We start from the raw sequence: 13509 nt of genomic DNA, 5'->3' as shown, positions 1-13509 counted from the left end.
CAGCGAGCTTGCTCCCTAATTTTAGCAGATTTCCAGACGATTTCCCTCGTCCACTCGGGCCTGCCAGGGAAAGAAAGTGCATCACTAGATATCTTGCTATCAACTAACAGAGTACCTCGCAGGCTTTGGGTAGACTAGATCGGTCTAATAATTTGAAGAAGAGTTACAGGCTTTCCCGAGAATCTTTCGAGTGAGAGAAAGAAAACCTTCAATCTTTTGCTTTTTCTGGCCAGCAACGGTGTCAACTTGCCAGTCTTGCGGCTCTTGGCAGCATCTGCTCTAAACCGGGGACCCGGAGTCCAGAAAAGAGAACATGATCCTTTTCTGGGCGCTTGGATTTTGAAGATTTGCTTTGCGAGAGCCAAGACAGAAAATGGTTGTTGCCAGCTGAGACGGATCCTGTGCGCGCGCGGATCCTGTGCCACGAGATGCGTGGCATGGGTAAAAAGCATATCTAAATCGTTGGTGATTTTGGCGATCTCCGTTATTTTGCAGCATCGAGTTGGACACAGGCGAAAGGGGGCATAGCATGGTGATTTTGCAGCAGATACAATGGCAAAGACAACAGAATTCTTGCATTGCGCTGCCTATTATCTCAAACACCCTTACCATATATATACTGATACTAGGGGGGAAAGAAACCCATTATTTTCTCTCCTTCTCTCCCAAATCTGACCATGACTTATTATGACTATGATCACTGGTCCCTGGCCTGGAAGAGGTTCTCTTTCTCTGCGTTGTGCCCACTCACCAGCCTGTAGCTTGAAACCACCTCCCTCGTGGAATTGTGATAACCGGACTTAAGCCTCCAGGAAGGAAACTCGTGCAAATGCAACTTTCTTTTTTTCTTTTGTCTGAGCGAGACCTTTCTCCCCGTGTTCTTTTATTTATTTTTTATTTTTTATTATTATTATTTTTATTTTTTCTTGTCTCCACTATGCTTCTAGAATTGCCCTTTGCCCTTTGCCCACGGCTTTAGGAATCATCAGCAGTTCCAGAAAGACTGTTGTTTTCGAAAACAAATGCTGTTCACTGCCACGCCACACAAATCTGGAGTCTGTTGCTGAATCCCTGTCAATAATCTATCATCTCACGCGTCATCAGAGATGAAATCTCTTCCTTTTTTTTCTCTTATTTCTTTTTACCACACCGTCCCTCCCGTTTGGACGGGCTCTAGTCTCCGGCCTCCCTCTCCACACGTCCTACAAGCCTGCTGCTAGGGTCTAAAAGGGTGATCAACCGCAACATGGATCACTACACTGACAAGATCTCAAGATCAAAACTTCGTTTCTTCTCCTTTCTCTCTTTCCTTTTTGTGGATCACTTACACCGACAGGAACTCAAGATCGATTTCTTCTTCCCCTTTCTTTTCTGTCAGAAAGGTATTGTAATGCGCAAACCAAAGAGCATGACAGCAGAGGTCTCGAACCACCATCCTGCTACGCACCCCCAGTCTGAAGCAGCCCGAGCTTGCAACTCTTCCTTCAAACCGCTTGTAGGCTTCCAATCATGCCGCAAACAACCATGTGGTCATGTCAATAGCATCGGTGTCCATGAAGCCTGGTAGATACGAAGGCCTCAGCCAGGAACATCGAACCGAAGCATGTTCCAGAGCAGAGCTACAGAGTATCTACATAGCTCCTGATTGTATGTGTCATGCATGGCCCATGGACACCCGGACAAAATCATGGCACAGACAAACCTCCCGCATCCTCAGAAAAACGACGCAACGATCCTCGGCCGGCCGTCCAGGCCCTCGAAATTAAGTGGAAGAAAAACGTAATTATTCTTTGGGGCATCATAACTGGGTGGCGAAGGAAAGGGAATCGGCACCAGACTCTGATAGAACTGCGGAATGCACGGGGCGGGCATAGACTCATGCGAACGAAGTTGCCTATTTGAGGCTAAGCGATATCCTCAGGGTCGGAGGATGGTGTTGTAAAATGTAATGGGATGTGATCTATCTGGGCTCCCGGCTTACGAAACTACGAAGTACAGTATATACGTAGAAGAATATTGGCGGGGGACAGACAGACGAGGCCCAAAGCTCTCGAATCTCTCAGCCGCCATCGGCAGCAACAGCAGGGCCGATATCACCGAGGATCATGGATTCACTGCTAGGGTACCTAGTAGGTCCCCTCGCCTTCCGAAAATGGCAACGCGAATGTTACGATTACGAAAGAAAGAAGACCCGACTCGGAAGAAGGGACCGTGGACGTTGACGGGTAATCAAGTCACGACTCATCGATCGTGTCAAGCCGTAAGCTAGACATCACCAGTGACCCGAAATCACCAAGGATTTGGCGACTATCCCCTATTAGCCGTGGCCATGCACGCCACTACGACCAGTATTATTCGTAAGAAAGGAAGAGCGAGGCAGTTAGTTCATCACCATGCGGCAAGCGGAATTCGACAGAGAACGCTCACATTCGAGGACCTGGTAGACAGAACAGGGGGGAGATCCGAGCTCAGAAAGATGGGGAGGAGGATCTTCAGCCAGTCGGAGCTTGTCTCACTGGGAGGAATGGTTGAGGACCTAGAAGAGTGGAGGTGCAACAGCGCGGCGCCTATGCACGACTCAGATCCAAGACCAGTCGGGTCAGAGCCTCGAGGTCCTGGCGTCCGTTACTCCCGCCAATCTTTTTTCTTCGATGAAAGCACATCACCCCGCGGCCCCGCCTCCCGTCTCCTGCAGGTTGATAGGCTTCCCATAAGTTGGAAGAGTGACTCGAGCGACCACCGGGAGCGCAGGCTGAGCAAGACGTGCCTCTCTCCGTGCTGCGGCAAATTTTGTGAAGCTGGTAAGGTATATGAGGGATCCATCCCGGGTTCTCGGAGTTGATGGCTGTGCGGAATCCCTTTAAGCCAATAGTTGGTGAATCCTCCAGTCACCACCTGCGGACACCCATTGCGCAGCCTCAATCCAGGAGCGCAAAAGTCTGAATCTTCAATCCTGGTGGAGAGACGGCAATAAGTGATCCGGAACGGTCCTGCTTCCACAATCCAAGCCACACGACTGTGGTCCGTCTTCCACAAAGCTGCAACATGGTTGACTTAACTGATGCATGATAGATCGCGACGCTAACTATCTCCGAGATGATGGGGAATTGCCGCCCTATAGGAGAAATGCCTCTTGATTAGCAGAGAGGCAGACAGGCAACAGGTCGTACAGTTCCTGGCTGGCAGCGAGACAGACGCGGCAAAGAACGAAAGAGAAAGTCCCAACCCGTCTCCGCATCTCCAGCTGTCATTAGCTTTGGAAATACAAAAGCCCTCCATGTTCTTGAGGGTCCCAGCCCGTAGGATCATATCAGTAGGGACTTAACCTAAATGATAATGGCGCAAAAAGCACTCATGGGGGAAAAGTACTTGCACTACCCAGAGCACTGATGACTTTGCATACAACAAGTGAAAAATGAACAATGTCATTCGTCAGGCCTGCCCCGGCTACACTGATCGAATCCGTCACTCGAGTTCCCCCCTGATACAGTTAGCTTCCATTCGAGTCAATCTCTGGTTCTTATCATCATACTACTGTTTTCTGAAATCCTGCTCTACTACCTTATTGCTCCCTACCTCTTTTTCAATTTGACTTAAACCACCCTCTCGACCTCGACCTCCCCGTCTTGTCTCTGGGAGTAGTCCCCTCCCCTCTGTTCTAGAGCCACACAGACACGGCACCCTAATTCATCCCCGAGGCTCATGCCATGGTTCACTTTATTCTCCGCTGGGATAATCTGATATCCCTCTTTATATACATCCCGTCGTGCTATATCCTCAACGTCTTCGAAACCGAAGCTGTTATTCCAGCAATCCATGCTGCTAAGCAGAGAGTAGCTTCGACGAAGCGCTCTTTGCCTGTGCAACAGCAGCTCTTCATTGACTGCTTCGTCAAAGTCATTGTGGGCATTGCTTTTATTCCTGATGAGCTTGTGCGTATCAATCATCACAATCGTGGCAGAATGCGTCTGACGTTTGGTATTCCATGGCAGATCCAGAATCAAAACCTCTCGTCTCTATCGGATGCCGACACGCCCGTCGTGAACTTCAAACCTGACAGGTTCCTAACCCGAACTTGGAACGACAGCACCTCCGATGGGTATCAATGGTACAGCCGGCGTGCTCAGCGGTCAATTCGCGATATCTTGGGAACAAGACTTCTATTCCCGGATCGCGACTGTCGCCCACCCGGTTACTCAGACTTGATCATTGTTGTCAGGCTAGTACCGGACTGGGGGAAGATAACCTCACTGTTTCTTTTGATGGGATGCCTAGTGATCGCTTGGACGAATAAACCTGCCCACGAGGTTGATATCTTTATCGTCGTTATCGCCGCCCTCGTGGTTGCCTACCCTGCCTGTTATGCATTTTACAGGCTCCTGGACAAATACAAACTTGATGAGGGTGAAAGCCATGATGCCACATTCGCTGGTAATGTCCGACCGCAATCGAGGTTCCCGGAACGGCCACATGGTAAGAGAACCCCTGCTTGTGACTGCTTTTTGTGTTTGCTGTGGGAGAGTGGCTCAAGCCTGGTTAGTGGAAACCCAATCTCTAACGGCCTTTACAGATAGAACGAAGCCGCGTCTTCAGCAGCATAACACGTGGAACGGCACTGGGACGGCGATAGGAGGGCGGATATATCGAACGTACTCGCTCTATGCGCCAGTTCAAATTCCGTGTTATCAGGACTATAGTGTTGGATGGATTAGTGCGCTCCCCATCGAACTGGCAACCGCCAGAGCCTCGCTCGATGAACTTTACGACTCACTGCCTGCCCCCAAAGGTGACGACAATGCCTATTTCCTCGGCCGCATCGGCCTTCATAATGTCGTGATAACATGCCTTCCATCTGGCAGGTATGGCCCAGTCCCAGCTGCGGCTGTTGCAACTCGAATGCTATCGACCTTCCCCTCGATCCGATTCGGGCTCATGGTAGGCATTGGCGGCGGTGTCCCAAGTCAAGCAGACATCCGGTTAGGCGATGTCGTAGTCAGCAAGCCATCGGTACGGTCTGGGGGAGTGTTGCGATGTGGCAATGATTTTGAACAAACAAGCACACTTAACAACCCCCCCTACGTGCTATTGAACGCCATGTCAAACCTGCGCGCGACACATCTCGTGGAGGGACATAGAATCTCTGAACTTCTCTCAGGCATGTTGAATCGGAACCCGGCATTGACGGATAGCGTCATTCCGAAAGAGAGCGATCGGCTATTCGCTGCTTGCTATGACCATCCGGGCGAGACTGGATCTTGCAACAGTTGTGACGAGAGGCATCTGATTGTCCGAAAAAACAGAGCCGGCTTATCCCCCCAGATTCACTACGGACAGATCGCATCCATCACCCGAGTTCTGAAGAATGGGGCAAAAAGGGACGAGATCGCGCGAAGACTTGGAGGGACACTTTGTTTCGAGATGGAGGCGGCAGGGTTGATGGACAACTTCCCATGTCTCGTGATCAGAGGAATCTCAGATTATGCTGACTCGCATAAGAACGACCATTGGCAGGGGTATGCTGCAGCGACGGCGGCTGCCTATGCGAAGGAGTTGTTGTCAGTGATCACTCCACGACAGGTCACGACTGAGCGGGAAGCTTCCCAGCTGTACGCGTGATTACGGAGCACGACTTGATTAATGGTACTTGGAGCATATCTGGGAGTTAGTTGTTTGATTAGCATTGGGGTACTGGATGGGTTTTGATGCGATGTAGGATACTTGCGTGGTTTGGACTGTGAGTTGAGGGAGTCGTCGGCATTTGGATGGCGACCCACGGTCGGCGACGGGCCGAACCGATACGTTTATTAGCATAGATTTAGTACGCACGGAGTATGATGCTCAACGATAGATGATCAGCAATGATCTATACGAATATAAGACAAATAATGATGAAGTTGGTGCTCAGAAGAGTGTAAGTCTTGAAGCCATGAGAGGACTCATGAGATGCTAGAGTCTCTGAGAGGGCTCAAACGAAAAGCACGAGCCACGGGAGCGGCTAACCAGATCAGGAATAGACTCATAGAGCTCTTTCGCCCAGCAGCCCAGCCATCGGGATTTCAGGTGCTCAAGAGTTCTCTTGCTCGCGGTCTTTTTCTCTTCTGCTCTCGCCATGTCTATTGATATACACTGTTGTTCTGCCTTGAAGTGGTCGCGTTATTGATTGCTTTGTGGAGGCCTTTTTTCTTTAACATCTTTTGTTTTGGGCGGTGATAAGCGGCGTGCTTTATAGTGGTCCGATCTGCTATTCCTGAGATAAGAGGTGGGAGAGGAATGCTAATCAACTCACAGTCCAACCAGTCCGATGTTACTCTTCTCGATCTTACTCGGGGTTGCTTCGGTCGCACAAGTCTCGGCAAACACAGACACCGAGCGAGCAGTGCGGCGCAATGCGGTCATCCAGGGCGTTCGGAAGATGAGTGATGACGAAGGGGAGAAGTTCTTCATGGACTATTGGTCCTACAATGATGAGAGCATTGTTGCGAACACGACCGAATCTGCGGACAGCCACCGCAACACCGAGATCGATCGACGTATCATCCTACCTCGATCATACCCTTTCAACGCGCCGTTTGCACCTGGTCTTGAGCGACTCTCTGGTCTTCGTCTCTCGCCGCTCGTCCGGAAGGACTTTGAGTGTCCTACAGGGACTTATGGATGTACATCTATCGATCGACCTGATAACTGCTGCCGGACGGAGGAGACTTGCGTGGTTGTTGACTCCGGGGGTGTAGGGTGTTGTCCTGCTGGCCAGGACTGCTCGGGGACAATTGGGTCGTGCTGGGAGGGATACACGAGCTGTCCATCGTCGCTCGGAGGTGGTTGTTGTATTCCGGGCTATGATTGTGTTGATGGTGGATGTAAGCTGCCCTCCCCAACTGCATAGATTAGCCCTAACTGACGGTTCAGGTGCCCACATCGTCACGATAACGATTACCACACACTCGACAACGTTGACGACGACATCAGTTGAGACAGTGCCCACCGTAACATCGACATCTAGTACTGCCACCGCGACTAGTGACACGACTAGCGACACAAGCAGCGAAACGAGCAGCGTCACGACATCGTCGACATCAACGGATTTGTCTCCTCCTGACCGTCCCACCAGTTTGTCCACCAGCACAACATCAACCACTGAATCGTCCTGCCCGACGGGATTTTACGCTTGCGCCGCTGTTTACCAGGGCGGTTGTTGCCGGACCGGTCGCGACTGCGACACGACGTCCTGTCCAACCATACCGTCCACGACAATAGTGTCTAACGACCAGACCATTGTGATTCCAGAGGCGACGACGACAGCGGCGAGCAGTGGTGGAGGATCAGGGGGTAGTTCGAGCGGATGTGCCAGTGGTTGGTTCAGTTGTGCTGACACTGTAGGTGGAGGGTGCTGCCCTTCAGGATACGCGTGTGGAGAAGAAAGCTGTACAGCCGTACCAGCAGCGTCAACCTCAGGGACTGTCGCGAAAGAGGACCCAGCAGCGCCCTCAAACAATGGAGAAAAGGCAAAGATCCATTGGAAGATGATGATGATGGTGTATACTACGCTTGGGATGATCTGGACGATGTTATGATAACGATAGCGCTATTTATATGAATAATGATAACGAATGCCGAGAGGTAGCATGTTATGCAATCGCTTGAGCAACTGCCGAATCCCCCGCGTTCCTGAAGGAGGCGAGCAAAAAGCGTGGGGAATTCCGGGTTTTTCCCACAGTTGCTGATTGTGGCAGGATTTTCCGGGCCCTGGTTGATTATTGGGCGGCACCACCGAGACTCCCCGACCGCCAGCACCGCAATTATTGACTGTGCTTCGGTCGCTTTTCCGGCCCGGTCAAGAGCAGCGCGAATTCGAATTCGTCCCAAAGTGGCCTCCGGTCTTCTCCTCACCTCCTCGCATTTCTCCTCACCTTCTCTCTCTCTCTCTCTTTTCCCTTCTCCCCTCCATTCCTTCCCTACCCAGAAGCCACCATGTCGAGCGAAGCCGCCCCCAAGCCCCTCCCCTTTGGGTACCAGTTCGTGGCCGGTGCTGTGGCCGGTGTGTCGGAGGTAAGTGGGCTGAGATCTGATAGTGTCGGTTAAATTCAATGCAGTTCGGACTGACCGCGTGACCCAGATTCTGGTGATGTACGACTCTCTCTCTGTGCCTACGATATTTCCGAGCGAAATAGACGAGTCACCATGTTCGAATTGTTATTAACAGCCAGTTTAGGTACCCATTGGACGTCGTCAAGACCCGAGTGTGAGCAAAACCTCCTCCCCCAACTGTAAAAGCCGAGTCAAAAGCCGAACTGACAATTTCTCTTCCAAACAGCCAACTTCAACAAGGCACTGGTGCCGCCGGTGAAGAATTCTACACTGGCATGTTCGACTGCTTCCGCAAGATCATTCGCAATGAAGGGTAGCGTACCTCCACCCCTTCCCCCCTCCCCCTCACGTCGACCCCCGCCCCCCACAACACCCCGGTAAAAGCCCCTAGCTAACAGCACCGGAAAAAAAAAGCTTCTCCCGCCTGTACCGCGGAATCTCCGCGCCCATCCTAATGGAAGCGCCCAAGCGCGCGACCAAATTCGCCGCCAACGACTCCTGGGGCGCCTTCTACCGCAACGCCTTCGGCGCCGAGAAGCAAACGCAGTCCCTCGCGATCCTCACGGGCGCAACAGCCGGCGCCACCGAGTCCTTCGTCGTCGTCCCCTTTGAGCTCGTCAAGATCCGCCTGCAGGACCGCGCCTCCGCAGGCAAGTACAACGGCATGCTCGACGTCGTGCGCAAGATCGTCGCCGCCGAGGGGCCCCTCGCCCTCTACAACGGCCTCGAATCCACCCTCTGGCGCCACATCCTCTGGAACTCGGGTTACTTTGGGTGCATCTTCCAGGTGCGCGCGCAGATGCCCGCCGTCGAGCCCGGGAACAAGGCGCAGCAGACGCGCAACGACCTGATTGCGGGGTCGATCGGTGGAACGGCGGGTACCATCCTCAACACTCCCATGGATGTCGTCAAGTCGCGCATCCAGAACTCGCCCAAGGTCCCCGGGCAGACGCCCAAGTATAACTGGGCCTGGCCCGCGGTCGGGACGGTCATGAAGGAGGAGGGCTTCGGCGCGCTGTACAAGGGGTTCATCCCCAAGGTGCTCCGGTTGGGCCCTGGCGGTGGTATCCTGCTCGTTGTGTTTACTGGGGTGATGGACTTTTTCCGGACGATGAGGGGGGATGTTTAGGTTTGCTTCTAGGGGGGTCGTTCGCTTCGTTGGCTGGTTGGTTTCTTCTTCTTCTTCTTCTTCTTCTCCTGTTCTGATGCTGGTTTCTGAATGTGCAGGATAGAGATACGTACGTACATGGATGGTTCATAGAATGTGCCATAGAAAAAGAGACGGATGTACATTTTCACATGCTAAAAAAAAAGAGGCCTTTTCTTCACATGCAAAATCTACTGGGCTGGCTGACTGCATAAAACGCCCAGACCTTTTATGTTTAATTCCGCTGATGACAGTACGATTAATGGACCAGAGTAAAGCTAGGTAGCATGAGTTGAGATTGGTAGTATCATTGTAAGTCCGCGAGAAAATCTTACAGGCGGCCAAAGCCATGCAATACCATATGGAAACCTGAACAGGAATAACTCAGGAGTATATAAAGTCACATGAAGCGTTCCGAGATACTGATATAGCCATAACAAGTATTAGGGATGAAAAAGGAAAAGGGTATCGATGAAGAACAAAACCACAGTGCTGAAGCCTAAAGACGAAACTGAAAGTTGAGAGAGAAATATCGAGTAAAAACCATGAGAACAAGGTAGGAATGAAGTCAAAATAAAACGTGTGCGTGTTCAGTAATGCGCAAACAGGCGAAGGAGCCGAATCAAAGGCGGGAAATCAAGACACTGGCAGGAAGTTCTACCCACAACAAGCCAACAAAAACACAACAGAGAAGAAATATCCCTCCCGAGTACGCCGGTCAACTACCCCATCCATGACGCCTTGTATGCAACAAGTTATGCCGTGCAATCATAAGAAAAGCCGAAAATGAAATCAGGCATATCTCAGTTCATCTCCATAGCATACTCATCCTCCTCCTTGAAACTCATTCCAGCGTGACCGGAGGTGTTCCAGTATTGTGCTTGCCCGCTGCCGTTGTTCGAGCCGGTGAATGGTGGACTGAGGCTTTGAGGGCTTATGGCTCCATTTGACAAGGCGTCTCCGGCGATGTTCGTATGCTTTGGAACTCGTAGGCCGCTTCCGGGCGCACGGCTATAGTGGAAAGAGGGAGGATCGTTCTTCTCAATGGCATCCAGAATCTCAGTGCGCATGCGCTTCTCCTCTTCGGTTTGCTCGAACGGCCAACTTCCTCCGAGGCTGCTGATCAATTCGGCGAGTTCAGCTTCTTGTTGGATCTTGACGTGAAGGGCCCACATAAGATCCCTCATCCAGCCGACGGCGCCGTTGAGGATGTCTCCCTTGTTCGGACCTTTCTCCTTCTCTTCGATTGGCAAACCCATGGTGATGTTTCCAGCGGCGCGCCGACCGGTCCCACCAGCTAGAAGCGAAGTGGCGGGATTCGAGCTGCCTCCTGCGCCGGACAGCCCAGTGTTGTTGACAAGCTGTTTGCGCACCTTGTCATCCTCGAGGCGGTGCTGGGGAACCAGATGGGACAAGTCCTGAATGCGTTCGTTGATGTTGTCCCGGCGCCGGCGCTCAACCAGGTTGTGGGAGGCTCTTCTCCGGCGGCGCTTGGCTTCCTGGGATTCCAAGTCCTGGGCACCTCCGGGCATGTGAGTGTCAACCTTGGCCGGCAAGGACGCATGCTTTCCTGATTTAAGGATCTCAGAAATGGCTGCATGGTGAGAAGGATGACCTGGGGATGAAATGGGAGACTCTGCATATGAATGGGCACTTCCGGGCGTGCCATCCCACTGGTTTGAGAGGGTCTTCTGGTGGCGGTGTTGTAGGCCTGTCCGGATGGGCTGTGTAGGAAAGCTTCCGGATTCTGGAGTTCCAAGAGTAAGAGCACCCAGAGCAGGAGTCTTCGGAGTCATAGGGCTGCGCGCATCCATTGATGCCCGGTCCATTGCCTGCATGCTCGGGCGAGCCTTGGCATTGAGGTAGCTCTGCTCCAGATGGGAGCCAGCACTCTGGAGATGAGATGAGCTCAGCTGTCCCTGATTCATGCCTCGGAAATGATCATAGTTGTAGCTGCTCTGCATGAACGGGCTGTGTATAGGGTTTCCATCTGGGGTGTTCGAGTACATTTGCGACATCTGGCCGGGATGACTCATAGAGATGCCCGCACTGGAATGGTGATCCTGCATGTAGTTCTGGGGGAGACCATTCTGTCCATTAATCTCAAGATCCAACAACTCATCTGTATCGATCCCGGAGTTTCCGAAGTTGAAGCTGGATGACATGTTCTGCTGTGAGTTAAATCCAAAGTTCATGAATCCACCGTTTTGCATTGTCAGATCTGAGGGATCGACCCCATCATTGGGGCTTCCGAATTGGTTGTGCATGGAGTATCCGGACTGCGACATCATGAATTGGTTCTGGTCACTGTTGCGATCGTCAGGCTCAGTTTTGATGAACATGCTTGCTTTGGCCATAGTATAGCCTAGGCAAGCCCTCAACCACAAGTCGACCGCTTCTTATCCACAGGGAGCCCTTACGATCCAGAATCCAAGAAGATAGCAAACTCCGATTTATGAATTGAAGTGTGTCCGCTCGAGGAAGAAAGAAGGGGTAGATGATGAGGTATGTCGTAAGGTTGAGCACCCCTCGCTTCGGTATGACGATGTAAGCTGACTAGAGCGGCAAGCGATGCTGAGTCGGCGGAAGAGAGCGGATGAAAAGGAAGGTTAGGACGGGAAGGCTTGATGAGGTTCTGTCTCAATTAACATGCGAGCCTTTTTCAGAAAAAGCCAAATAAAGAAATTGCGACACCGATGACTCGATATCGTGAGATAAAGAAGCGCGAGAAGACGGGGGTCTATTGGAAAGAGGTGTGTACTTACTAAGGAAGATGGTCGGCGAAACAAAGCGGTGTCTTGAAGATCGGTTATAAGGGTTTCGTCGCGAGGCAATGCGAGGGTAAAAGTATTGGCTCGAAAGCGGGCGAGTCACTGAAGACGACTCCTATCGTGAGTGGATTCCAGATTCCAATAGGCCGTGTCGTCGATCGTTAGCCACGCAAGAGCTGAATAATCGGTCTAAAAGTCCGGTGTGAGCGGTGGAGAAGAAGGAAAAGAAATTATTGTGCGTGAAACGACGAGTAGGAAAAAGAAAAGCGATTCAGGAGCAGCAGCCAATATCAGAATGGGCGAGGTGAGAAGGGTTGGGGAGGCGTGTCCATAAGCGAGGATGGATCGTGAGGGCCAAGCTGAAGCGTGGGGACGAGGGAGAGGCGGGGTGCCCACTGGAATGTCTCCTTGACAGGGTGCGGTGAAGACGGCGACAAGGGAGAGCAGAGGACAGGACAAGCCGAGTGGAAAGAGGCGACCGGGCGGAAATCAGAGGGCGAAAGCCAGCGACAACGAATATACTCCGTGGAATGAGCGACGGAGATCCTCCAGGCCAGATAGCGTGGGGGAGGAGAAATCCGATCTGATTGATGGTGGCGATGGTGTCTCTTGGTGTCTCTGGCTGGTCTTCGAGAACCGGTCGGCGATCGGGGCACGCGGGCGGTCACAGCTGGCAGTATAGTCTGAGCGCTCCGGAGTCCGGAGCTGAAAGCTGGGGTTCTTCCTCTGGCACCAGAATGATGGAATGTTATGAAACACGCTGGATGACGTTGGAGAGCGACTTTATCTCATTCCCGAGCAGACGGCTGAGATTGTATTTATATTGGCTCCTCGTCATTCCAATCCGTCTCCGCTCCCCGCCCCCGCTCGGCCCAACTAGCACGTCCGCGCAGGGGCCTCAAGCCTGTTGGACAAGTCTTTCTGGGCGAGTTAAATCGTCGAATAAGCGCTCCCGGTAAACTGTCTTCCGCGAAGATGCCATCACTGGTGGGAAGCCCCGCTGCTGGAGATATGCAGTCACCAGCAAAAACATGCGCTGGCAGTGCAAACATGCTGCGATGTTTTTCAAGGCGACGAGTCTGATCCAGAGATTCTCAAGCTCCCGTGAGAAAGGCTTGCCATGGCTCCGCATATTCCTGAGGGCGAACTCCTGTGGATTGGAAGATCTTCACGGTTTGAGCAAGGCCGGCTCCCTCAAACCCTCTCTTCTCACTTGGCTTGGTGCGACAAGAAATACATGAAAAGAAAGCAAGAATAAAAATGTCAAACAACTTACCACAGGCACCAAGGCGCCGCCGTCAGGCTACCTAGTCTCTGGATCTCTGAAAGACTGTCAGCGTATGCTCTGGGTAGCTGTGGCTCCCAGCAGTAGCCTGTGCTTATAACCGAAAGCACCAACAAGAGACGGCTGAGTGACACAAAAGAGCATATTGACCGTGACAAGCCAGCGACAAGAAGAAAGGAAAGGCAGAAAGCGTGGTAGCTGTGAAGTCTCGAACAAGACTT

The 13509-nt window shown here is 52.0% G+C and overlaps 4 protein-coding genes across 4 annotated transcripts; 3 read left to right on the top strand and 1 right to left on the bottom strand.

The window, feature by feature from the left end:
• Positions 1-4434: 4434 nt before the first annotated feature.
• Positions 4435-5616, top strand: BJX68DRAFT_256704 (5'-methylthioadenosine/S-adenosylhomocysteine nucleosidase family protein; the record flags this gene model as incomplete). The annotated part of the gene is made up of 2 exons (XM_071043219.1): positions 4435-4453; positions 4787-5616. 2 exons carry the CDS (start codon positions 4435-4437, stop codon positions 5614-5616), a joined length of 849 nt encoding a protein of 282 aa, XP_070896861.1.
• Positions 5617-6071: 455 nt separating this feature from the next.
• BJX68DRAFT_241776 (putative GPI anchored protein) lies at positions 6072-7782 on the top strand. Its single transcript, XM_071040884.1, has 3 exons — positions 6072-6231; positions 6289-6857; positions 6907-7782. Exons 2-3 carry the CDS (start codon positions 6302-6304, stop codon positions 7569-7571), a joined length of 1221 nt encoding a protein of 406 aa, XP_070896860.1. The 5' UTR covers positions 6072-6231; positions 6289-6301; the 3' UTR covers positions 7572-7782.
• A 29-nt stretch (positions 7783-7811) lies between these two features.
• Positions 7812-9259, top strand: BJX68DRAFT_241774 (putative mitochondrial 2-oxodicarboxylate carrier protein). Its single transcript, XM_071040883.1, has 5 exons — positions 7812-8046; positions 8114-8124; positions 8210-8239; positions 8312-8398; positions 8500-9259. Exons 1-5 carry the CDS (start codon positions 7969-7971, stop codon positions 9212-9214), a joined length of 921 nt encoding a protein of 306 aa, XP_070896859.1. The 5' UTR covers positions 7812-7968; the 3' UTR covers positions 9215-9259.
• A 237-nt stretch (positions 9260-9496) lies between these two features.
• Positions 9497-12091, bottom strand: BJX68DRAFT_131824 (basic helix-loop-helix domain-containing protein). The gene has a single exon (XM_071036310.1). The coding sequence runs from the start codon at positions 11587-11589 to the stop codon at positions 10036-10038; it is 1554 nt and encodes a 517-aa protein (XP_070896858.1). The 5' UTR covers positions 11590-12091; the 3' UTR covers positions 9497-10035.
• Between the last annotated feature and the right edge of the window lie 1418 nt (positions 12092-13509).

Source organism: Aspergillus pseudodeflectus (assembly GCF_044049435.1).
Source record: "Aspergillus pseudodeflectus strain CBS 756.74 chromosome Unknown BJX68scaffold_35, whole genome shotgun sequence".
NCBI classification, from domain to species: Eukaryota; Fungi; Ascomycota; class Eurotiomycetes; order Eurotiales; family Aspergillaceae; genus Aspergillus; species Aspergillus pseudodeflectus.
Note: the sequence above shows the minus strand (reverse complement) of the source record. Positions and strands in the feature narration are given on the sequence as shown.

What these genes read in the sequence shown, in the direction of transcription:
- BJX68DRAFT_241776 (XM_071040884.1), top strand. Translation starts at nt 6,302, where the DNA reads ATGTTACTCTTCTCGATCTTACTCGGGGTTGCTTCGGTCGCACAAGTC. An exon ending in TGATTGTGTTGATGGTGGAT is followed by an intron (nt 6,858 to 6,906) that starts GTAAGCTGCCCT and finishes CTGACGGTTCAG; the next exon opens with GTGCCCACATCGTCACGATA.
- BJX68DRAFT_241774 (XM_071040883.1), top strand. Translation starts at nt 7,969, where the DNA reads ATGTCGAGCGAAGCCGCCCCCAAGCCCCTCCCCTTTGGGTACCAGTTC. An exon ending in GACGTCGTCAAGACCCGAGT is followed by an intron (nt 8,240 to 8,311) that starts GTGAGCAAAACC and finishes TCTTCCAAACAG; the next exon opens with CCAACTTCAACAAGGCACTG. An exon ending in AAGATCATTCGCAATGAAGG is followed by an intron (nt 8,399 to 8,499) that starts GTAGCGTACCTC and finishes GGAAAAAAAAAG; the next exon opens with CTTCTCCCGCCTGTACCGCG.
- BJX68DRAFT_131824 (XM_071036310.1), bottom strand. Translation starts at nt 11,589, where the DNA reads ATGGCCAAAGCAAGCATGTTCATCAAAACTGAGCCTGACGATCGCAAC.